This window comes from Choloepus didactylus, chromosome 14 (assembly GCF_015220235.1).
Source record: "Choloepus didactylus isolate mChoDid1 chromosome 14, mChoDid1.pri, whole genome shotgun sequence".
NCBI lineage: Eukaryota > Metazoa > Chordata > Mammalia > Pilosa > Megalonychidae > Choloepus > Choloepus didactylus.
The window spans coordinates 74,373,691-74,399,430 of record NC_051320.1 but is presented as its reverse complement, the minus strand read 5'-3'; the positions used below and the strand labels follow the sequence as shown (position 1 = coordinate 74,399,430).

Genomic DNA, 25,740 nt, shown 5'->3' with positions numbered 1-25,740 from the left:
CAAATAAATAAGGTTTAAAACCTGCAGCCTTGCAGGCGGTGTAATTTCAAACATAGTCTCAAGCATGTGGGCTCCATTACCGGAAATCCCATTAAACTTTCAGCTTCATAATTCTGTGTAGAACCTGGTAAATTGCAAGATCCCACGGATGGATCCAGCTAGTTCAAGCAATTAATCACGAGGGTTCCCAAGCAGGTTTGCAACTCACACCAACTGGATTCTTTAAAGGGAAGCTGTATACACAAAAGAAATAGCCCAATCCATGCAGGTTAATAGCAATGTGCTTTGTAGCTCTGCCAACAACGGGGGATATTATCTGTTATCGTTAAGACAGCCAAGCCTCATAACTTTTTCCTCAATGGAAATTAGTACTTATCTGCCCAGGGAGGGAGCCCCAAACGTTTTCTACTGTAATACAGCCGATGGCCAGCAGAAAGCTGATGGGTCCAGTTTAGACAAAACTAAGCCCTCAGCATTTTCTTATCTGGGGGAGCGCCACTTAAACAGATCTCTTTTTTCTTTTGAACTTTCCAGAATGTCTGAATGATTTGCATTTTGTCTTGAGTTCCAGGCCAACGGGCTAGAACCCCCAGCAAAGAAATAACCTTAGCGCTTGCCTTCAAAATCCAGCTAGACATACCTAAGGGGAAACAGCCCATAAAAAAAGGAACACTTGCTCATAATATTCCTTCCATGATTTTGGCAACTCAAATAGGTTTACGTAAACGAGATAATCTTCTGTACTTCAGAATGTTTATAAAGACTTTCCTAATTACTATTTTGTATAAAGAGTGATTCTGGGGACTTGATGGAGAACAGAAGGAAAGCCTTGAACCCTCTCTAAGGAACACAGGTGGGAGTTGGTGGGAATGAGAATAAATTTACAACACGAGTGAGAGGATTTGGGACTCATCTTGCTTTATGAGTTTCTTCTTTCTGAAACCTTTTTTTACTAAACCTTTTGGAACCTCATTTTCTACTCCATAGAGGGGTGCTGTCCACATGGCCTTTTCTATTTAAATTAATTGAAAGTAAATTAAATGAAAAATTAATTTCCTCCACATACCATCTACATTTCAAGTGCTCAAAAGCCACATGTGGCTAGTGGCTGCTTATTGGACAGAGCAGATAGAGAGCATTTTCATCATCTCAGAAAGTTCCATTGGAGATGCTGCCACAGATGAAGGAATTCTGAGCCCTTGCTATACAAATCCTGGTCCATAGACCAAGATTGGTATCACCTAGGAGCTTGTTAGACATGCAGAATCTGTGTTTTAAGAAGACACTCAAGTGATTCAGATGCACATTAAAATTTGAGAAGCATTGTTCTGTTACCCTTTCACTCTAAGATCCTGTGTGGTAAAATCTATCATTGTTTTCAGCATTTTTGTTCGTATTTAATTAACATTATTTCAAAAAGAGCCACTTCTACCCCCTTGAGACATGACATGCAAGAGGAGAAATCCCAACTACACCTTGTACACTCCTTAAAAGTGTGCTTTTCTCTTTCCCTTGGAAAAGCTGCAGGATCTGGAGAATTTTTGGAATATATTTCTACCAAAAAAACTGAATATTAGAGGATATTTGTCTAATGAAGAAGCTGTTGGATTGGTCGAAATGGAGGCCCTGGATTTTAAACGAAGATGGAAAAGATAGAGAAAGAGGGGAACAGATGAATGTAAAAAGAAAAAATTTACTTATTCATTTGGCAAACACACAGGGCATCATGTTCTCTGACTAAGTGAGATGGGGAACAGAAGCAATGAGAGAAATTAGATGACAACCCCTCAGTATATAATCTGCCAGCCTACCTGCTATTGTGGAGATGGAGAGGAATTTCAGTGGCACTTGAATGAAATGTCAAGGTATATTTTCGTACCCTCCCATGAGATTCACTGTTGTGTGTTTCAGTGGACAGAGTTTTCTTCTGGAAGTTTCCACGGGCTTTTAGAGGGGCTGTCAGAATTTAATGACTTGTGGCACTTGTCCCTGTCCAGTAAAGAGAGTGGAATTGCTGGGGTTACCTGACTAATGGGCTTTACAAATGCATCCCTGCAGAGAGCATCTGGCCTGATGATACTTTCTCCCAGAAACGCATAATCTCGTATTCATGTGGTACAAGGTGACAGTCCACGGTGGTCAACAGGCTTCTAGTTCGAGATGGCCATAAAGCTAGATGAGATTTTGCAGTTTTTCTGGAAAGTCATCCCCTGAGACTGAAGTTGATGGACCTCTGATTTGGCACAGAGCATTTATAGAGATCAGATACTGCATAAGCTCCAATTCCTAAATCAGTTCTCATTAGAGGACAATACTGTGGGCCCCAAAGTCTGCCTATCCTTTGAAAAACTTCATTCATGTTGCTTTCTCCATATAGTCATGAACTTATTCATTCACTTGGCAAACATTTCAAAAGCACCTTTGTTATCCCAGGCATCCGACCCCTTCCTACTACAGAAAAAGAACATTAAAACCTACCCTGTCTCAGGAGCTCGGGGTTCAGAGCAGTATTGCTAAAAGAGTGGTCCTCAAACCAGCAATGTCAGTGCCCCCACAGGCTTGATGGAGATGCAAATGCACAGGCCCACCCTGCTGATTCAGGTTCCCTCCAGTTAGGGCCCAGAAATCTATTTACCAAGCTCTCCAGGGGGAGTTCTAAGCACAGTTTGAAGAGTACTGGTCTAGAGGCAAACACATCATCAGGTGATCCTAATTCAGTGTGATAGGGGCACTGATACATACAGAACTCCTCAAGGTTTGTGGTCCCCAAGGCTGGGTAGGGCGTTTTAGTGAGCGCTCAATGGAATGTGTGTTGACTGGTTGATTGACTGGTTGATTGATTGATGAATCAATCTGTAGAAAGTAAACAATGTTGGAATAATGGAATCCCCAAGACTTTGAATGAGTTAAAGGTTGCACAGGTTGCAAAGCCGCTACTACCTGCTCCAATCTAAAACCTAATGTTTGGATCACTGCACTATATTATATCTAGAATTCTTGGTATTTTATTATATGCAGGGGACAAGACTATAAACCAGATTTCCCCACAGCCTACACCACTTTTCTCTGTCGAAGGACAAGTAACTATTATGGGAGTCCTGGGGAAAAGACGTAGGTGTTTCCAGGGACTTGTGCCCCCACTGGCTTCATGGGAATTGCCCCAGGAGCTTGTTGAACACAGAGATTTGCAGACCTGCCCCTGGACACTTGAACCCGTGGAAATGGAGAGAGGCTGGATGAAATAACCTTGTAAGACACTCCCTGAGATGACTGGGATGCAGTCTGAGAACTCTGGTCTCATGTCAGAGTTCTTAAACTCTGTCATCTTAGAGACTAAATTCAACCCACAGGAATCAGAGTTGGTCTCTGAGAGGGTTTTATAGCCTCATAGTGCAGATGAGTAGACCCTTCCAAAAGGCTGTTTGACATTACTATATTGTAAGAAAGGATTAAGTTTAGCTTCCACATAAAGACCACATGGAATGGAGAAAATGGAGATTGGGCAAAAGAGCTGGCTTAAACTAGCCCCGTAGTGAGGGAAAAGAAAAAGAGAGAGAGCGCCGTGAGGTAAGTCTAGAATCAGCGCCAGTTCCTTATGTGGGAAAGATAACCAGGGTTACTGGAACGTAAAAGAATGTGGGAGTATGGTCAAGGACGGGAACTCTCAGTGGGAAATTTAAACTGAATGAGCTCTCTCGGATAGGCTATACAATTCAAAATCCCAAAGACAGGCTAGTGAGCTCTCTCTGATAGGCTGTAACCTCTGGAGTATCCAGCCAGTGGGGAAACAGGGGAGGGACATGCGCATTAGGAGTAGGATATAACTATCGCCATGTTCTTTTTTTTGGTGCAGCTGCCTACCACGTTTCTGGCTGGCGCCCATTCTTGCAAGATCGTAAATAAATTCTTTTCTCCTCCAGAACCGAGCATTTTTTCCCTTACAGGCACTGCTTAATTTCCAACATATATGGAACACTCGGGGTGCTGGGCCAGCCTCACTAGTCACCTGCCCAGAAGTCCCCAGAGAAAGGTTAACAACCTAAACCAATGTGGACCGCAATACCAGGCTGCAGAAACCCTCCTTGTATAGTACCAGGAGCCATTCACATTCTGGAGGGAAGTTTAAATGAAAAAAATAAAACCAAGGGGGAAGAAGGTGGAGGATGGAGGCCAGGCCTTCCCATCCCATCTAGCTATATAGGATTGCCTGAAAATGATCCCCGGAGGCCTTGTGCATCATGTTTCCTGTTTAGCACTTCTGGAGTCAACAAGCCCCTGACATGTCACTGTCAGATAAGGGCCCAAGGTCTCTTCCTGGTCTGAAAGCTGCAGCCTGTCTTAGGCTTTCTGCACCTGTGGGGTGAAGCATGTGCTGCTGCAAAAGGGACACCGGTTCTTAGCATGGTGCTGGGCACGTGGTCAGTGTTTGGCTAACCACGTGCTTTCTGTCAGTCATTGTGGTCTTTTGACTCGTGGTTTCCAATTTACTGGGGGTTATGAGACATTACTGGCTAGTTTCTATGTATCATCTGTTTTGGTGTCTTTAACTCAGTCGTCTGCCATCCGGATAATCTTGTCTGAGGTTCTGACCTCCATTTTCATTTCATCAGAGGGTAGAGCTGATTCCTTAACATACTCTGAGGGAACAAACACATACCCCCTGTATGAGAGCACATACAACTTCTCCCACCAAAGAGCTGGTAGACAGAGTTTAGTTTTATCGCCACCTAAATCCTCCTTGGTCCTTCTCTTATCTCCTAACTTACTCCATGCATACTAATTAATTAATTGAGCTTACCTGTCTAAATCATCCCATCTTAATTCCTACAATGGCATGCCTGTGAGGGTTCTAAAAGGGGGAAATGATTAGGTATTAGAGGTTTTGATTGCATCAAATGTAAAATAAAATGAAATGAGCAAATGATGTCTTGAAGAGGGGAGTGAGGTTTGAAATTAGCCCTGTTTCCTGTATACACAAGAGGCACTCTTATGTTGGTTTTTATCTTGGCCTATTTTGGGAGTGATATATTTGACTCACAAACAGGAATAGAAGATAAGCAGGGCCTGGTATGCTCTAAACCAGGGCCTCTCAACCTCAGCACCTGAGGTTTCGGGCTGGATAATTCTTTGCTGTGATGACCTGTTCTATGCATTCTGTGATGTTTAGCAGCATCACTAGATGTCATTGTCATTGACACTCCCTCCCCCTCACCCAGCTGTGACAACCGGAAATGTCTCCATACAATGCTAGATGTCCCCTAGGGGACAAGATTGTTCCCAGTTGAGAACCACTACTTTAAACTTAGGAAAGATAGTCTTAGACAGAGAAAAGAGAAATGTAGCTCATTTTTTCTAGGCCAAATCTTTTCTTTCTGGCACTTTCTGCATAGGATTCAGGTTACTTGAGCGTTCCTTTACACAAACACATGTACTGGCTTTCTCTCTTCCATTCCTTTGGGAGCTCAGGGATTTGTTTGCTGACACACCTTTCTTCTTGAGTCAGGAAAGCATTGTGGTGAGCATAGCTCTGGGTTCTAGGCTCAGCGGCGCTCATTCTTGCAGGATGGCTGTGACAAGTGAGGAGGAAATGAGTGACTGCCTATAAAACCTTAGTTGGCACATTGTAGATGCTCAGTGGATGTTAGTTCTTATTATTGGCCATAATGCCAGGGCAACCACGGATCTCATTCCTCTGGAATGTGCTCATACCTGGTATAAACTGTCCCACATGGAAGTGCTGCTCAGGCCCACCCCAAAAAAAGTCACATGAAAGACACTTTCAGATAACACTTGTAAAGAGGTACAGCATTTGTTTTTCAGTGGAAGACACTGAACAGCCCTTCTAAAGGATAAAGCCTTATTTCCTCCCTCTGCCCTGAGAGGTGAGGCTGCCTCCACACTTTATCTTATCTTCTCCCCAAAACACACCAAGCCCTTCAGCCCCTTGTGCTGGAGTGGGGAAAGGTGGAGCTGGACATACTCAATCCCAGACGTGTTCTTGACCCTTCTGCCAGGCTGGCCATTGCCCCAGGGGTGAGCCACTTCCTGCCTTTGAAGTGTGACCTCTTCTTATCATGGAACTGTCTGTTAATGTCTGTGCTAATCTGGGGGAGGGTGTGTTGACCTGTGGTCTTGGCAGGAGGGTTGTCTGTCTCCCGAGGGTGCAAAGGCTTGGCATTTTGTTTCATTTCCTGGCCTCCAGCTGGGGCTTTAGAACATTGATCTATTTGTATCTCTAGTTTCGCAAAAGAATTTTGGGAATTTGTGGTACTACTAATAATAAAACAGTAGTCATTATATATCCATATGTCAGGGTTATTTGTTATTTGCCAAACACAGTGTAAAAGTGCTTGTTCGATGAGCCCACTTTAATCCTCACGGCAACCCAGTATGGTGGGGATTATCATCATCATACTAAGTTGAATTTGAGGTTTGGAGAAATTAATGTTTTCAACACCACATAGTTGGTAAATGGTGTGTCTGGGTGTCACTCCAGATCTGCCTGATTTGAGAGCCCACTTTCTAACCACTAGACTCTGATGCTTCCCAGACATGTCAGATTCTGAAACCATTGGACTAAAGAGGTGATTGTTCCAAGAATGCCTGAGCTAGTAATATTGCCCCATAACAATCCATTCATGGCCAGCCCCAGGGTATACAAGTTCCTTGAGTAGTTGTGAGACTTAGAGAAAGAAACTGGAGCAATTCCCTCTCCATATGCAGACTTGAGCTACAGGAGTTAATCTCATGCAAAATTAAGAGAGAAATAAGAAAGGAAGAAAGAAAGAGAAGGAGAGACTCTTCTTCTCCATCATTTCTTTCTTCATTAATTTCACAACTATTTATTAAGCACTTTCTGTATCCAAGGCAATATGCATTAGGAAAACCCACAACAATAAGATATGGCACCACCCTCAAAAAATTTAGGAAGAGTGATGGATAAATAAGAAACTCAAGTGTTCATTGTGGGATGGTGATAAAAGTTTAAGATACTGTGCTGGCACCCAGGAGGGAGTTGTCAGTTATATCTTGGGGGAGAGAAGGCTTCATAAAGAAATGTGACACTTGAGGTGGTCTTAGAAGATGGAAGGGTAGGTGTTCACTAGAGTTGGAGGGTATATAAAGAAGGCATCCTAGGAAAGGGTGAGCAAAGGCCTGGAATAGCCCAAAGCATCCAAGGAGCTGGAAGGAGTCCGGGATGGTCATAGCTCAGGGGCTGGTCCCCAAAAGTGTACCCCATCAAAGACCACATTTCCCCCTTGACACAGCAGAGCTATCCAATTCAAACTGCCTTTTTGCATTTCATCTCAAGTAGCTTTTCTATACCCAAAGACAGATCCTTTTCACAATCAACAAAAATCTGTAACAGGGGATACATTTGTGATAGAAAGACCATGCCTCACCCTTACTCTGGCCACGTACCTTATATACATACAACCTGTGCAAACAGGGGCCTCTTGCTCCCACATACAGCTGCTTCAACATGGTCGGTCACCCATTCAAAAGAAACAATGTTAACTGCAAAGGTATCAAAGACCAAGGAGGACTTCACTGAATTCCCTGGAAAGATGGCAAATGGAACATCACATCATAGCACACCCTTCTCTTTGGCCACCCCTCTTCCCAAGGGCCCACTCATTAGGCATCCACCACACCACTTCTATGTCACTAGCTAAACCCCCAATTTCCCTCTTCTGTGTATATTCATGTCTTGCAGGAGTTTCTCTCTATTCTTTCTAATATAAATTAGTTTAGCCTCCAATTTTCTTCTCTGCCCAGCAAAGCCCTGCATTGTGCTGACTGGGCTTAGGGATAAACACAGAATCCTGAGAAGATAGGGGGGAGGAAAGGCTCTGACTGCTTATACTTCATGTATTTGTCCCTGTCACACCTATATGTCACCAAAGTGGGACACACCTACTTGTAAATATGCAGCTTTAATCCTAACTGTGTGACCTTAAGCAAACAACACCTCTGGGCCTCAATTTCCTTATCCATAAAATGGAGATGAGCTTACTGTGTGCCCACAGAGTAAAGAGCTTTAGAAAGAAAAAGGGCTCAGCTTCTGTCCACGGTTACAAGTAATATTATATGCTAAAATTAGGCACATCCACTGTCCAGCAGCTGTTGGAGGCTCATGCAGAAAGCATGATTATTACAGAAGAAGCAACTGTGATAAACTTAGTTATCGACTCCTGACTTGGGATCCAGAGTATAGTTATGAATTAGAATTTCCCGTTTACTGTCATTATTCCCTTTTTTCCATTTTATCTTATTTTTAACACAGCTTGCCCAAAGTCACACATTTTCCAGTGCTTATTTTAGCAAACATCTCAAGGATGGCCACTGTGCCAGGTTTCTAGAAATCCATGTCATTATCCCAGGCTGTGTTGCTCCCTTGCAGGTTGACCTGGATGGAAGATTTTTAGCCCCGTCAGTTTCTACCTTTAATGAAGTGTTTTCTCTTGGTGAAGCTGTGAAGTATTTATTTTTGAGGTAATACTAGTGAATAAAAACAACCATTGATGCTTTAGTTAGTCCCTGGCTCATGGGTCACATCTTGCCCCCCTGAAAGCCTAATTTCTTTGTTGCTGTTTTGCAAAATAATGTGCTGACAATAATAAAAATCCTAGTGCCTACATGAGTTTCTCTTGCAGTCTTTGTTGATATTGTAGTGTATCATAACTCTTTTCCATGTTGCTACATAATCACCATAATTATTACTTTAATGGCCATGTAATCAGCCATCTTACTAATGTACCATAATTTACTTAACCTAAATTTTCAACAATAGCAGACCAGTTGTTTCCAATTTTTCCACTATTATAAATAACCTCTATGTTACACATCTATGCATATAGTGTCTTTGATTTTTTTTTTAGATTATTTCCTTAGGATAACACTGCTGGGAATGGGATCGTTGGGTCAAGGAATGTGAATTTTTAAGATTTTTTAAATAAATTGACATTATTTTTCCAGTTTACAATGCCATCAGGAATATATTAGTACTCTACTTTCATCACAACCTTATCAGTATGTATTATTATTTTATATTTAATATACTTAAATAGTATCTTGTCTTATCATTTTCTCAAAAAGGGCAAGTTTTTATTAAACATTGGCTTACAACTTGCGCATTCCATGTTTTTATAAGGCATTTTTTAAAACCTAGGTGGAAATGTTTTCTTTTACATCAAGAACTCGTATTGACCGCCGATCCCATTGCCCAAATGGTTTTGCCCACTAAATAAAACTAATATTGATAGTCTCCTGAGCAAATTATTCAAATGCACTCAAAATAATTAATTATTGGGGACTATCATATAAGGAACTGTAGGGAGTACTCAGATAAAATACTAGGAAAATTAGAAAACTTAACTTAGTGTGCCGGTTTGAGTGTATTGTGTTCCCCAAATGCCATTATCTTTGTGGTCTTGTGTGGGGCAGACACTTGGGTGCTGGTTGGATTTGCTTGGAGTGTGCCCCACCCAGCTGTCAGTGATAATTTTGATGAGATGTTCCCACGGAGGCGTGGCCCCACCCATTCGGGGTGGGCCTTGATTGGTGGAGCTATATAAATGAGCTGACTCAAAGAGAGAAAAGAGAGTGCAGCTGGGAGTGATGTTTTGAAGAGAAGCAAGCTTGCTAGAAAGGAACGTCCTGGGAGAAAGCCGTTTTGAGGCCGGAGCTTTGGAGCAGATGCCAGCTGCCTTCCAAGCTAGCAGAGGTTTTCTGGACGCCAATGGCCATCCTCCGGTGAAGGTACCCGATTGCTGAGATGTTACCTTGGACGCTTTGTGGCCTTAAGACTGTAACTGTGTAGTGAAATAAACCCCCATTTTATAAAAGCCTATTCATCTCTGGTGTTTTGCATTCTGCAGCATTAGCAAACTAGAACACTTAGAAAAATGTATCTATGCCAGTATTTCCAAGGTCAAAAGCAGGGTTGCAATTCGATCTCTGCTCAGATTTTTTTTTTTTTTTAAATAAATTCAAACTTACAGGAACAGTTGCAAAAACAATACAAACCCCATACACAGAACTCCAATATACCCCAACCCCCCTCCACCGATACTCCAGATCCACCAGCTTTAACATCCTGTCACTCTACCATTTCTTTCTTTCCCTCCCTCCCTCCCTCCTTATCTATCATCCATTATCTATTGCTCTGTCTTCTGAACATATGAAAGCAAGCTGCACACATTCTTGAACAAACAATATAATTCACATATGTATTTCCCATGAACAAGAACATTCATTTATGCAATCACGTTAAGCACAGCTAAGAAGTTCAAGAAATTCAACATTGATACAAAGCTTACATTCCATATTTCATTTTTTTCTTATATCCCAACTGTGTCCCTTTGAGCCTCCTCTCCTCCATCCTCAGATCCCATCCAGGATCATCCTTGGCATTTAATTGCCATTATCTATCTAGACTGTCTTTTTTTTTTTTTCAATTGTGGGAACATATATACAGCACAAATCTTCCCATTCCAACCCCTCCCAAGCATTCCTTTTAGTGGAATTAATCACATTCACAATGTTGCAATACCATCACCTTCCCACCATCCATTACTAGAAATTTCCCCTGACCTCAAACTGAAACCCTATACTCATTTCTTATTAACTCCCCAATGCCCTTTCCCCCACTTCTCGTAACCCATACTCTACTTTTCATCTCATATTCTCTGATACTTTCTTTGTGTTTACCGTGGGGCTTAAATTTAACATCTTAAATCTATACAATCTTGTTTTTCTTTGATACCAACTTAACTTCAATAGGACACATAAACTATGTTCCTATACTCCTCCATTCCCCCACCATTATGTAGTTCTTGTCAAAAATTTCATATTTTATGTTGAGTCCAAAACCACTGATTTATCATTACACTTTATGTCTTTTAGATACTGTAGGAAGTAAATAATGGAGTTATAAATCAAAAATACAGTAGTATTGGTATTTATATTTACCATGTGATCTTTACTGGAAATCCTTATTTCTTCATGTGGTTTCAGTCAGTTGTTTAGTGTCCCTTCCTTTCAGCCTACACAATTCCCTTTAGCATTTCTTATAGGACTGATCTACTGGTAATGAAGTCCCTCAGCTTTTGATTATCTGGAAATGTTTTCATCTCCCCCTCATTTTTAACCTCCAGGTGTTTATGAATTTTCTAAGTCTCTGATGGTTATTGACTTCTATTTGTACTCCATTGTGGTCAGAGAATGTGCTTTGAATGTATTCAATTTTTTTTTTTTAATTTATTGAAGCTTGTTTTATGTCCCAGCATATGGTCTACTCTGAAGAAAGTACCATGATCATGAGAGAAGAATGTATATCCTGGTGATTTGGGATGTAATGTTCTATATATGTCTTAAATTTCTCTATATCTCTCTCTTTTCTTTGTTTCTCTGTCAGAAGGGCTCCCTTTAGTATCTGAAGTCGGGCAGGTCTTTTATTAGCAAAATTTCTCAGCATTTGTTTGTCTGTGAAAAATTTAAGCTATCCCTCAAATTTGAAGGAGAGTTTTGCTGGATAAAGTATTCTTGGTTGGAAATTTTTCTCTCTCAGAGTTTTTTTTTTTTTTTTTTATCTTCATTTTATTGAGATATATTCACATACCATGCAGTCATACAAAACAAATCGTACTTTCGATTGTTTACAGTACCATTACATAGTTGTACATTCATCACCTAAATCAATCCCTGACACCTTCATTAGCACACACACAAAAATAACAAGAATAATAATTAGAGTGAAAAAGAGCAGTTGAAGTAAAAAAGAACACTGGGTACCTTTGTTTGTTTGTTTCCTTCCCCTATTTTTCTACTCATCCACCCATAAACTAGACAAAGTGGAGTGTGGTCCTTACGGCTTTCCCAATCCCATTGTCACCCCTCATAAGCTACATTTTTATATAACTGTCTTCGAGATTCATGGGTTCTGGGTTGTAGTTTGATAGTTTCAGGTATCCACCACCAGCTACCCCAATTCTTTAGAACCTAAAAAGGGTTGTCTAAAGTGTGCGTAAGAGTGCCCACCAGAGTGACCTCTCGGCTCCTTTTGGAATCTCTCTGCCACTGAAGCTTATTTCATTTCCTTTCACATCCCCCTTTTGGTCAAGAAGATGTTCTCCGTCCCACGATGCCTGGTCTACATTCCTCCCCGGGAGTCATATTCCACGTTGCCAGGGAGATTCACTCCCCTGGGTGTCTGATCCCACGTAGGGGGGAGGGCAGTGATTTCACCTTTCAAGTTGGCTTAGCCAGAGAGAGAGGGCCACATCTGAGCAACAAAGAGGCATTCGGGAGGAGGCTCTTAGGCACAACCATAGGGAGGCCTAGCTCTCTCAGAGTTTTAAATATGTCATGCCACTGCCTTCTTGCCTCCATGGTGGCCGCTGAGTAGTCACTACTTAATCTTATATTGTTTCCTTTGTATGTGGTGAATTGCTTTTCTCTTACTGCTTTCAGAACTTGCTCCTTCTCTTCAGTATTTGACAGTCTGATCAGAATATGTCTTGGAGTGGGTTTATTTGGATTTATTCTATTTGGAGTTCGCTGGGCATTTATGCTTTGTGTATTTATATTGTGTAGAAGGTTTGGGAAGTTATCCTCAACAATTTATTTGAATACTCTTTCTAGAACTTTACCCTTCTCTTCCCCTTCTGGGACACCAATGAGTCTTAAATTTGGACGTTTTATTTTATCTATCGTATCCCTGAGATCCATTTCGATTTTTTCGATTTTTTTCTCCATTCTTTCTTTTGTTCTTTCATTTTCTGTTCTGTGGACTTCTAGGACACTGAGTTGTTGTTCAACTTCCTCTAATCTTGTATTATGAGTATCCAGACTCTTTTTAATTTGGCCAACACTTTCTTTCATTTCCATAAGATCATCTATTTTTTTTTATTTGCTCTTGCAATTTCTTCTTTATGCTCTTCTAGAGTCTTCTTCATGTCCTTTATATCCTGTGCCATGCTCTTGTTCTTTGTCTTTAGTTCTTTCATTAATTGCTCCAAGTACTGTATCTCCTCTGATCTTCTGATTTGGGGGTTTGGGTTTGGGTTATCCTTATTGTCTGGTTTTATTATATGCTTTAAATTTTTCTGTTGTTTTTGGCCTCTTGGCATTTGCTTTACTTGATAGGGTTCTTTTAGGATATGAAGGATTATTGAAACACCAGTCTCTAATTTGTCAGATCTACAGCTTGGTGGCGTACACTTTCTCTAACTAACCAGCAGATGGTGTCTGCGAGTCACCTATTCCCCTCAAGTCAGTTCTCCCCAACTTTGTGGTGTGTGGGGGTCTGATTCTTGTGGGGTTCAATTGGTGCACCAAGTTTGGGTGTGTTGTTGGTGCTGTCCTCCCTGAATATGGGGGCGTGTGTCTGAGTAGGGAGGCAGGGCAGCTTTAATAATCAAACCTCCCAGGTGTTCCTGGAGATTTAAGGCTGTTCCAAGAGTCTAAACCTTCAGTTTGGTCTTGCCACAGACTGTCTCTGCTGCTGACCCACAAGTCCTTGGTATTGGCGTATGATCTCTGGGATTTCCGAGTGGGTCCCTCTTCCTAGCCATGCCCTTCTTAGAGCCTCTGCTGAGGGACGGCTGTGCTACATCACAAGTGCGCACTGTCCCTCAAGGGAAGTTCTGGGCCTCCAGGCTGTGCAGGGGCATTCCCAGCCTGCTGTGAGGATGGCTGAATGGGGCATGTTAATTTCCTCCTTTTCGCACAGCTCTGCCTTCCCAGCTCCAGGACAATTAGCTGTGGGTACACTAAAGGCTATTGTCCATGCCCGATATTGTGGCATGTGCTTGTGTTGCTGGAAACACTTTCTGTCACACTGGGTCCCTTGGCACGTCACTGGGCTGTGGTGCCTTCAGGGCAGGAGCATGCCCAGCCCACTGTGAAGATGGCTGCAAGGGGCATGGTTTTTTTCCCCTTTTGGCTAACCTCTATCTTCCTCGCTCTGAGACAATTTGCAGTGGGTGTACAAAAGGCTATCTTCCATGCCAGATATTGAGGTGTCCGCATAGCCCGTTCCTGCCGTGCTTCACTGTGTGGTTCTCGCTGCCGTATCTTCAGCTGCTTTTGGGTTTTTTTAAAAAAAGAACTAGTCTGCCTCCAAACGCCAATCCACGGTTTCCCCACACCACAGCGTGGCCGCCGGACATTCAGCAGGCTCACTCACTCGTTTTAGAACGCAGACTCCCGGTTTCACCAAGTGCACAGTCCCTGTGGATTTAGCAGACCTTGTCCAGCTGGTGCATCGCTGGAACTGGTGTTCTGGGTCACTTTCTGGCTTTTATCTAGTATTTTTCACCGAGGTGTTTTTTCGCCCTGTCTCACCTAGCCGCCATCTCTGGTCAGATTTTAAATGCTAACCTGCTTGGCCAATCTGACTTTTCGACTAGCAAACTGAGAAGCTCCAGTCATACCATCTCCAATATTTCCTTCTAGATTTTATCCCAGGAAAGCTTCCTGATAAATGAGACACCTCCCTCTTCCCAAAAAACATGCCTTCATGATATTCCCAATATGATCTTGCTCCAGATCCAGGAATTGTGAACCCCCATGATACATGAAATGGTTTCTGGGTGCCAGTTCCAGAGATTTAGTTTCACCCTCATTCCCCGGCAGCTTCCCTCTCCTCTAAAATGAGTGTCTTCCATGTCCCACTTTATGGTGGAAGGAGGTTCTTTTAATACAATACAAGCCATCATAAATCTATCCTGGGGTTGAGTAGCCATTTTCCCAGCTGGAACTTTTTCTTTGAACTAAAGGTGTTAGTGTATGTTTGAATAATAATTGCTACATGCTGGGATCTGGGAGCATAAAGGAAATAACTTACCGTGTTATCCCCTTTTTCCTCTTGTAGCCTCAACCGAAGGTTCTCCATAAACACGGGGAGCCTTCCAAGCTGCTGTCCTGCCAGCTGATGTGAAGGTGGCCTGTTCCTCACAGAACCACTAACTCACGGCACTGCCAGAAGATGTCCTTGGAGCATTGGCGGATTAACTGGATTAACTGAAAAAAACACCAATTTGGTCAAGATTATGGGCTTTGGAAAATGTTAGTTTGCTGTGGATTCCAAAATGAGGTGCATAACATTCAGTGCCAACTTGTTCCAAGCGGTCATTGGCAGACCATTAGCTGGGAAATTGCTTCCAGTTTTCATCACTGTGCATAACTCAAGTTTCCTTTGGGGAGCTGTCTGTGCCCTTCACTAGAAATCCTGTTTTAGCATGGCAACTACTGGATTATTTTATTATGTGTGCAGATGGCATGATGTTTTAGAAAAAATTACAGCAGTTCTGCAATCTCAGTGGAAGTGTTCCCAATATTAAGCCCCGGTAGGAATATAAATATGTCTCGATTATGTTAGTTATGACGTCTAAAGGTATTTGGTCCAACTCTTAAGCACTTTATATGAGAACACTGCAGCAACAAATTAGCACGTTCAGCACATGTTTGAGAAAACAAGTATTTTCATTTTTTCTTTTATAAATGTTGTCGTATTTCTGGCTCAGACTGTCCAAGAAAAACTCCGCTACTAGCACATCCCCAGTTGTTTGCAGTAGATTGGTGTAGATATGGCCACAATACTGTTAGACTTAACCTCTTGACACTCTACTGAACAACTGGATTAATTGTAGCACCAAAGGGAAGTAGATGTGGGCTTGGTGGTTGTAATTCCTTAGCTCTTGGTTCTTTGTGCCTAGGCACACCTGTTTCACATACACATGCAAATATTCCAACACAGGAATTTCCTGTTTTGGCCAAAGTACATATTCTCTCATTCTGAAGAAGAGTTCTTTCAAATTAAAAAGGAGGGGGGAACCTTCCTTTTAATCAAAGACCATGCTAGGTTGATGGTCAAGGCAGCAGAAGGCAATTTTCCTATGGCATCTGACTTGAACACTTGGGAAAAATTTCTGGGTCAAGTTTAAATCACAATTCTCTGAAGAGAAAAAAAACAGCATGTTACCCCCAGTGTGTATCCAAAGAAGGAAAAGCATTCAGTCCTGCACTTGGTTCTTTCTTCAGGATAGACCCTACCAGTCTCTTTTGAATCCTTTCTCAAATTATACCCACAGTGGATTACTTTTTTAATGTCTTACAACAAAGCACAGTTCTGAGAAAGCTTTCAACCCAGTTATTTCTTGTCTTTGAGCATTAGAGAGATGTCCATATTGATCAACCCCATATTATGCATTAGATACTTTTTCCCAAAAATTTAAAGTTGGCTGAAACTAGGGCTCAGCAAAGCATGCTCTGTGTGCCCACTGTCCCAGCCAGAGACTGATAGACATCAGAGACTCTTCTTAAAAATATATTTAACAACTTCTGGGGCCCTTCCAGCACAAACAGCCTTGACATTTTCGGGCATCTCGAGACACACACTCATTGTCTGCCCTCCTCACAGCTTGCCTCCCCTCAGGGTCTCAGGAAATACACAGCCCATTGGAAACCACCCCCGCCTGAGATTTAGAAACCTGACAGGAAAGGGGAGCGCGATCCAAATGTGATTTGGGTGAGTCACCCGATGACTCACCGCAAGCCTGTCAGGCTCTGGTTCCAGAGAAGGGGGCTTCCAAGAGGGAACTTGGAAAAGCTTCAGTCACCACCGCGATCTGGCTCTTTGACAGGCCAGCACGGGGGCCATCGGGCCCTGGGCAGAGTGCTGCAAGTGTGGCATTTGGGAAGGCAGATCATAATTCCCTATGAATCCAGAATTAGGAAGCCAAACTCTGGCTGCCAATGCCCCCAGACTTAACATCCCCATCTCTACTGCCCATCTCATGAGGTTCAAGTGAAATGTCAGGCCTTCCTCCTTTGTTCATTCCTTCCTTTGTCCAGCAAGCATTTTTTGATCATCTGTGTGTCAAAAGCATTGTGCTGGCCCAACAACAGATGCTTCCGGCCATCAGGAAACGCTGTCTCCTCCTCTCTAACACTATCACACACTCACCCCACCCCCATTCAACTTTTCCACAATGACAACTGCATTCAGCCACAGCAACCTGGGAAAATGCCCATGGAAGCAGGCAGATCCCTTGCTTGAGGGAGTGAGCCACTGTGGAGGAGATACTGGACAGCATCAGGTTACACATTTGCACCTTTCAGGTACAGCCAGCCATTCCAGGGCCCAGATTTAGCTGGTGAGAGCTTCCCAAAGCAGCCCCGAGTTGCTTTCCTTGATATCCACCTGGGCCAACTGTATACCTATCCTTTATATAGTTAGGCACAACAGTTTGTCCCGATGACTGGATTCTTTAAAGCTTTAATTCTGACACAGAACTTGGCCTAACAAATCCTAAATAAATAGCACTGGATGCTGAGATGTCACAGCTGGGAAATAATTGGGGTACTTAAGGATGTCCTGAGACTACTGCTAACAAACACTTTTGGAAAGCTGGACATGCTTTATGGTGCAGATGTTCACTAATAGATATTGGTTCATTATTACTTACTTTGATGTTTGTGAAATATGCTCTGAACAGTGAAAAAAGTAGAGTTTCCTGGCGTTTTCAAATCAAATGAGTGCCGGAAAATTATTGAAAGATGGCGGGTGAAGATAGAGTTGGGAGAAGACATTAAAGAACCCAGTTGAAGATGGCATCCCTAACAATGCCTTAATGCCTGGCACATACCATATATTTGCATATGAACTACTGTTTTCCAATCTGTCGACCTCTGTTTGAAGTGTTTTGAGGGATAGTTTTGGAAACATGATGGTATAAAATCTGCACAGCCGTGAGGTAAACCCAGAGAATGTAGAAATGACTTCATTCCCAGCCTTTGGATTCTTTGGCTGCATGGTGATCGTCTGTGTTTGGCCATGGTCACTTCCTGCTGTGCTGTACCCAAGGAATGTGTATGGGATTTTACCTCCCAGAAATACAGAGAGGGCTGTGGTGAGTTTTGTTTAGTAGAAAGCAAGAGGTAGGGAGGGTAAGGGGGAAATATTTTGATGTCTAAAGGCTGTAAACTGTTGATGCTTAACTTGTACTTTTACTGAAGCCTGCGCTACATCTTCTTATTAAAAGGAGACACCCACACTCCTGCAGAAAAGGCCCTCTTGGGTTGAACAGAAATGAATAGTTATCAGGCTCTCTAGAGTGCCAAGGGGATTAGCTTGTTTCAGCTCTGGAACTGAATTTAAAAGTGCTGGGCACTGGTAGTTCCGCTAGGGAAAAGGCGAATCGCTTCAGTAGGTTAAGATGTACCTAGGGGGATAGAGACCCCATCAACTTTCTTTGTGGGTACTCATTCACCTTCACGTCCCTGCTCAGGCTCCATGAGGTCTGTTATGGCAAACTTGACTTCTACCTCCAGAATACAGATAAACAATGCGGGGTTCTCTCCAGAGCCACTTCTGAGTTACCAAGACAGAGGCCAACTGTCCTTAGTTCTGAGGGGTTCTGCCATTTTTAACATTCAAGAGGAAAAGGAATATCAACCTTACATGACAATATAAAGGAAGGAAAAAAAAAAAAACTTCTAATGGGTTTTCCCTCTTGTTACTTGCAAATACTCTTTGTCTGCAAATGTCACATAATTGACTTTGGATAGGAACAATAAAACTGATGGAAGAAAAGTTTTCAAGACCCCCTTCAGCACTTGTTTTACCAAAACCTCCTCTCAGTGCATTAGCAGCTTCATTCTTTGTGATGTTTTCCTCTAGGTTCTTTAGAGTAATTTTGCTACTTGACACTAGACTTAAAGCTGCGGTAGGTTCTCTTTTAAAATCTAATCTTTGAAAATGACATAGAATCCTTTATTCCTTAAAGGCTGTTTTTATTCATCTCTCCCACAGACCCTCCACCCCACTAGTTTGCTTTGTTTGGTTTGTTTTTTTCCTTTAATCTCTTTCTTTCTTTTAACATAGTACTGTAGGTAGATTTCAAGAATTCTATAAAGAACTCAAACAGAAAAACATACTTATACTCATCACCTTTCTTCCCCTGCGCTGACAGATAATTCATTCTTAAGCTTGATCTTGGTGAAAGCTCGCTGCCCAGGCTGCAGTGGAACATGTATTCTCATCTCCAGGAGCTGACTGGTCAGCGCTGATAATCAAAGCGAAACCCCTGTGATCCTGAAAGAGGAGATCTACTCAGGGCAGAGCTCGGGAGTCTATTTCAAAGATGGACAGGCCCTGTCGCCTAGTCTGCTTAGGTCTAATCCAATCCTGTGGCCAGAGAACTGTCTTATGAATTCTCCTTCACAAAGTCACGTGATTCCCAACATCACAGCACAGTCTCAAGGTAAAAGAGGGCCGCGTTTCTGTTATTTTGCTCTGGTGACTTACTCCAGCGGAGAGGCAGAGAGCTTTTTGAATGCTAACCACCTTTGGGAAGCTTAAGGAAAAGTTGCTTGAGTATGCAGGCAGGTTCTGCCACACCTGCATAAAACAGATGCTGCCCCGGAGCTGCTCATTTGGGAAGATTACGGGAGAGATGGTAGCGTCCTTGTTGCCTTCTGGCCATCACCTTGGTCCCACGGGGAAACTTCCCAACGAGGAGGTAAGCTCTGTTTCTAAAATGTACATTGCTTGGGGGTGAAATTCACCAGTGACAAATGTAAAAGAGAGGCGCTATCAGGCCTGAGATTGGTTTTAGACCTGCCCAACAGCAAGATGACTGAAAAATGACTTCTACGGAACAGTGGAAATTGGATGTAAACAGCTTTGTAAATCTGCAGTTTCATTTGCCATACAGGGCTGTTTTCAATTCCTAAGGAGCCCCAGGCATTCGCACTTCAGAGCCCACTTCCCCCAATTATATCAAACATTAAAAGGCACCAACAACATCCATTTAATATAATTTAAATGTACCCATGTGACTTCTATTGACTTCCAGTTGGTTGGTTGGCATAATTTTAAGTGTGGTAGATTTTTAAGCACTATTTCTGGTTGTATATTCTTTCATATTTTGGAGCCTATGGTTTGGGGATTTTGTTTGTTTAGTTGCTTGACTTGTTGTTTTGTTTTTGTTGTTTTTCCAAACCTCAAACATCTCCGGAAGCTTTAGAAAGGCTCTTAAGCCCAGCCCTTAGTTGTCTAATGGGTAAAATAGATAAAACAGCCCTACTGACAGAAACTACAGTGAGGCTGTTAAATTAACCTAATGTTGAAGAACTAATACCTAAAACAATGAAAACTCTGCTGGTTGCCTTCCGTTCATTTAGATCAAAGGAAATAAATTGGCTGCTTTCTCCACGTTTTGCCACATTTGCACACACACCAGCTACTGTTTTAGTTTCCTTGGCTACTCAAGCAGATACCATAAAATGGGTTGGGTTAAACAATGGGAATTTATTCACTCATAGTTTTGAGGTTAGGAACAAGTCCAAATCAAGGCATCTTCAAGGCAATGCTTTCTTTCCAAAGACTATGGCATTCTGGGGCTGGCTGCCCGCGATCCTTTGTCCTTGGCTTGGCACACAGAGGTGTCTCCTGGTTTGTCCTTTCTCTTCCAGGTTCCGTTGATGTTCAGCTTTTGGCTGCTCCCTCTGTGGCTTTCTCTCTGTGTGTCTGAATTTCATTCTGCTTATAAAGGACTCCAGTAATAGGGTTAATTCCCATCCTGAATGAGGTGGGCCACACCTTAACTGAAGTAGCCTCACCAGAAAGTCCTACTTACAAAAATCCCACAGAATTGGATTAAGTTTAAGAACATGTTTTCCCGGGGTACATACAGCTCCAAACCACCACAGCTACCAGAGGTAAAAATTCAGGCTGGGTTGATGTGGGAGAGCACACAGATCTGTTTATATGGGTGTATTTTAATCACCACCACCCCCTAAAAAATCTAAAATAGGAGACTCATTTTAGATTATTATTTCCCTCAGGATTGGAGGCTGATTTTATGACACCTTAATATCCTTAAAGAAAAATTTGCTTGCCATTAAATGCCTGAAGCTCCTGTTTCATCCCACAAACTGATGGTGGGCTTTTCCCATCTCCTCAGAGGAAGTTAACCTGGCCTCTTAAATAGCAAAAATACCACAAAGTCAACTTTTTAAACTCTAGGTAGGCTCCCCATTCAAGCATAATTCCAAAAATAGGATCTGGAGTCTGCATACTGCTGTTCTCCCTGATTCTATGCTCCCTACATCAATTCTAATTCTTTATATTTCCAGTTTTTTTGTTTGTTGGTTTGTTTGTTTTGTACCACAATTAACTGCATGTAGTCTGTTTGAATTGGGAGCCCCCAGATGACTCTGTGGTAGCTTTTGACAAGTCCTACCTCGAGTTCCCATACAGCACATTTGCAAGAAGACCAAGGGTATGTTTCACACCATACCAGCTGCAAAGATTTTGAAATGTGTGGCCCAGGTCTTTTTCACATCAAAAAGGCCCCTGTTGGAGCAACAGCGATGCAAGATGGCGGCCACCACGGGCTCGGACAAGACGAAAACCAAATATACAGCCTTCAAATAGAATGTGGACCTAGATACCCAGAAGCACTCCCCTTTGTAAGATTTGTAACAAAAATTAATATGAATGGAGTTAATAGTTCTAAAGGAGTGGTGGACCCAAGAGCCGTATCAGTGCTAGCAAAATGGCAAAATTCATATAGCATCAAAGTCGTCCTCAAGAACTTCGGCGCCTAGGGATGTCTAAAGAAAATATGAAACTCCCTCAGCCACCTGAAGGACAGTGTTACAACAATTAATCAAAAAGAAAAACCACAGGCCCTCCCTCCATCCGCATTCAATTTAAGCGTCTTCATTTTCCACAGTAGTAAATTTTCTAGATATGTCTCATAGACCTCAAAGTACTGGAAAGGAAGTTCCCCTTCAAAGGCATTTTATCTTAAGATACCATAAATGATACTAATTTTTGTCCATTTGAAGTATATAAGTTGTGCTATAACAACAACAACAACAAAAAGGCCCCTGTTTACAGGTGGAAACCTCAAAGAGAAAGGAGGAGTATTCCTGGATGGACACTAGAGCCTTTGTCTTTTTCATTCTTATTCACCTCCCACCTCAAATCACCCAAAGGGAGAGCTTCAGCTCATCAGTGGGTGTTGGGCTTCACCAGCTTGAGCTCACACTCGGGCAAGCGAAAGGCTCTCTGGGGCTCTGAGTGGTTTCTCTGCCTCCACCTTTCCTCCGCCACGGAAAAAAATGCTGTCCTTACGAGGCCATGTTTGAGGAGAGGGTGGTTAGGCTGGTGAAAGAAGCTTGCATTGCAGAGAGCCGAATAATGCCAGCATCTTGACTTTGCCCTGCAAATCTCAGTCACGATTAGGGCAGAAGAATCCAGCTTGCTGAAAAGTCGAGCCAGCACAAGTGTTTTGAAACTACTGCCACCACAACCCTTACATCACTAAATCCTACTACCATAGTGCCAGTTACTCCAACTATTTAATATCATTATGCACTAAATTAAATCACTTTGCACAAAATTTTAGAAACAATCAATATTGTAACAAAATTACATATTAGCAGTAAAAAGCACCTGAGAAAAGAAAATATTGATCCATTGTGGTTTATATACTTGGGTTATTCTTAGGACTTTGTGGAGATTGACATTGCTCTGATAAAGGGGAAGAAAATATTTTGAATTCAATACTACTAGAGTAAGAGAAATTGCCTAATCGCTCTGGGCCTTTGCTCATCGGTTTGGGTGCCCATCGGTTTGGGTGCCCCTCCTTAGCAGACAGGGTTGTTTGGAGGCTAAAGCGAGGAAAGGGGAGAAGCTGTCATATTCCGCCAATGTGTGTGCAATTATCGTTGTGAGCTGGGTTACGGGCTTTGTTCAATGAGTTCTTTCTGTTGCTTTAGGCCTGCTCCTCAAAACTGCTATTACTCAGCCTCCGTTCTAGGACTTAGAAAGAAGAAGGAAAGAATGAGACAGTAACAGACAGTGTTTCTCATACACACATGCTTTTTCTAATCTATCGGGGCTGATCTGCAGAGCCTGAAGCTAAGCCATCTATTTTTCACCCCTTCTCCACCTCCCAAGGAAATAGAGCACCATGAGCTAACCCACAGAGAACCTCAGGCATGGCTTACAGCAGGCTGATTACCAATTCCGGGGTTGGAGAAGACCAATGAAAGTGTATGAACTTGACAAACTGAGGGTCACAGGAGGAGAGAGCCATATTAAACTTCCTTGATGAGCTTTTGTACATTAATTAGTATTTGCACTAGGGAAGAGAAGAAGAAAAATTACACAATGTGAATTGAATATAATACCAGTACTCTTTATAGCGTATGAAGGAAAACATCTGATGAAAATAACTGGTTCGCTCTTTTACAAACAGCAGTGTAAATTCACTGTGGTGAACAAGCCAGTATCATAACACAAAAGCCCCATGTAGATGAGAGACATTTTTATAGCTTCCTTAAGTGAGTCATTAAAACAACAGTCTGCATTGTGTTGGTCCCCCAAGAGTGGTTAATTAAATGAGTATTCTCCTTATTCATTGCCCACAACTGTGGTTCTTTCAATATGCACCCTAGAAGAGCTCCCAGGACTAGACTTAGGAGAATACAATCAAGTTACGTGGTACAAGAGTGCCTTTTTGTTGGATGTTCACTTCAGTTCCCTAGGTCCCCAGGCATAAGATGTTTAGGAACTTCTCTTCTCTAAACATAAGAAATATTGTACACCACTATTTTGAACCACTTGTTTCCATATCTTAAGCAGCTATCAACTTGCCAATTCCCTTTGGGTCTACTTTATATTTTCTTACAATGTTTCCTTATGTGTTGGATTTTCCTCAAAAGGGTCGGGGGAGGGGGCATGATTCTTTTTAAATTGATAACAATGTACAGATTTTTGCCCCCTCAAATCCATGAGCATGATCTCTATCAGGCTTGGAAATCCGCTTTATCATTTTGTATATTTGACTATTTTATATTCAGCATTACTTGACTCTTTATGTGCATGGCAACGTATTAAAATATGGGATTTCTATTACCGTGTAAAAGTGTTTTGATTCTGATTTTCAACATATATTCTTGGAAAAAAATTACTTTAAACTTTTCATTTCTATTTTCTTCAGCTCATCAGCTTTGCAGAAGAAAAACAAAAGTTAACCGCATTTCACTTTCCCTGTGTTAGCTAATGATGCAATTCGTGGTGGAAAATTGTCCTCAATTATACTGTGTTTCCTGGAGAAATAATGTATGTGAAATGGATTGGTGGCCTCCCTCCATCTCCCAGCACACAGAACTCCCCCAGCACCAGATCCCCCTGTGTGTTTGCTGTTACTGTTGGGCGCTTCAGTGTTGAGTACAGCTGGGCAGAGAGACGTTCTCTCGGTCCCCAGATATGGGAACACCCTGGAAAGAGATGGGACCACAGATCTTGAGCTGCCAATTTACTCTCACCCCAGAGACTCAAGGGCTTATCATAGCTTGATCCTGGCATTTCCCAGCACCTCCCCTCTCCGTGTCTCTCTCTCTCTCTCTCTCTCTCTCTCTCTCTCTCTCTCTCTCTCTCTCTCTCTCTCTCTCTCTCTCTCTCTCTCTCTCTCTCTCTCTCTCTCTCTCTCTCTCTCTCCTCTCTCTCTTTCTCTCTTTCTCTCTTTCTCTTTCTATCTCTCTCTCTTGGGGGGGGGGGGCACCCAGTGGAAGCTGTTTGCTTTTTATCAACAGTGATACTGACACTCAAAACACACCTGCCCAGAAACCTGGGATTAGAAACCAGCACTCCCAGACAGATCTGGCATAGCCATCTCTCTAGCTCAGCAAACATCTGGATACCCTCCAGCTCTCATCCACATATTTAGAAAATGCCAAATTTTTTTCCAAATTTAAAAAAAAAAAAAATCCAATTAATATGATGCACCAAATAAAAACAACAGACCGTTTTACCTGCTCTAAACTACCATTTTCACCCTTCCTTTTCTCAAGAAGACATCATACTGAGTACTTACAGACACCATGACTTTACTGAGTATGCTGAATCACCCCAACTTGCACAAGGCAAATACTTCTTTCCCAAAAGGGAAAAGGTACTTGTCAATTGCATGAAAAGGAGAAGAGACACCCGTCACCTTTTTTATTACGTGGTTACTGTGAAAATTAGTTTTTCCCAGAAAAGGTTTCCATAAGCAAAACCAGTGATAACTTTAAGTTAGCTTACCAGTCCAGTGTATAAACTTTCTCAATCTCTCCACACACCTAGGAACTCTAAAAGCACAATTTCTCCCACTCTGTCTTCATGAAGGTTAAGAACACAGAAAATGGGGCCACCTTTTTATCACTTAACCTCTTTAGACGTTAATGCTAGAGCCTCCCTGACTTTTTTGGATCATTTTTGACCACTCCTTCTCTTCTTCTTGTCTTTTTCTCTCATCGTTTTCTTCTTTTCCTTCTGCTATCCCTCTACCTTTAATTTATCACTCTCCTTCTGTGTGCTTTTCTTGATACCTTTCTCTCTTCTACTTCTCTCTGCTCTTTCTCCATTCCCTTTTCCCTCCTATTTCAATCTCTCTCTTCAAACCCATTTTGCTTTTTTTTCTTCTCCTCCCTGCCCCCCTCGCCCTAGGGTAGAACACTCACCTTATTCATACTTGCATCCACATCTCTTGACACATAATAATTGCTCAACAAATGTTAGGTGAACTGAATTAAACTTGGTGCCGAGTTCTTCCCGGCTTATTCTCACATTCTCAACTCCCAAACAAGAACCTTCTCATCCTTTCCCAGTTCTTATTTCCCCCTATCCCTCTTCCTTCCATTTCCGTTCTCCTCATCTACATCTCAGCCCTT

The 25,740-nt window shown here is 42.2% G+C and overlaps 1 protein-coding gene and 1 pseudogene across 1 annotated transcript in view; both read left to right on the top strand.

The window, feature by feature from the left end:
- Positions 1 to 18,557, top strand: part of SAMD12 (sterile alpha motif domain containing 12) — a 449,252-nt gene extending 430,695 nt beyond the window's left edge. Inside the window, exon 6 of the mRNA XM_037802733.1 lies at positions 14,879 to 18,557. Within this exon, the coding sequence (XP_037658661.1) occupies positions 14,879 to 14,901 (23 nt within the window). The 3' untranslated portion in view covers positions 14,902 to 18,557. The remainder of the gene's footprint in view (positions 1 to 14,878) is intronic.
- A 2,039-nt stretch (positions 18,558 to 20,596) lies between these two features.
- On the top strand, positions 20,597 to 23,938 carry LOC119508981 (annotated as a pseudogene).
- Positions 23,939 to 25,740: the final 1,802 nt, after the last annotated feature.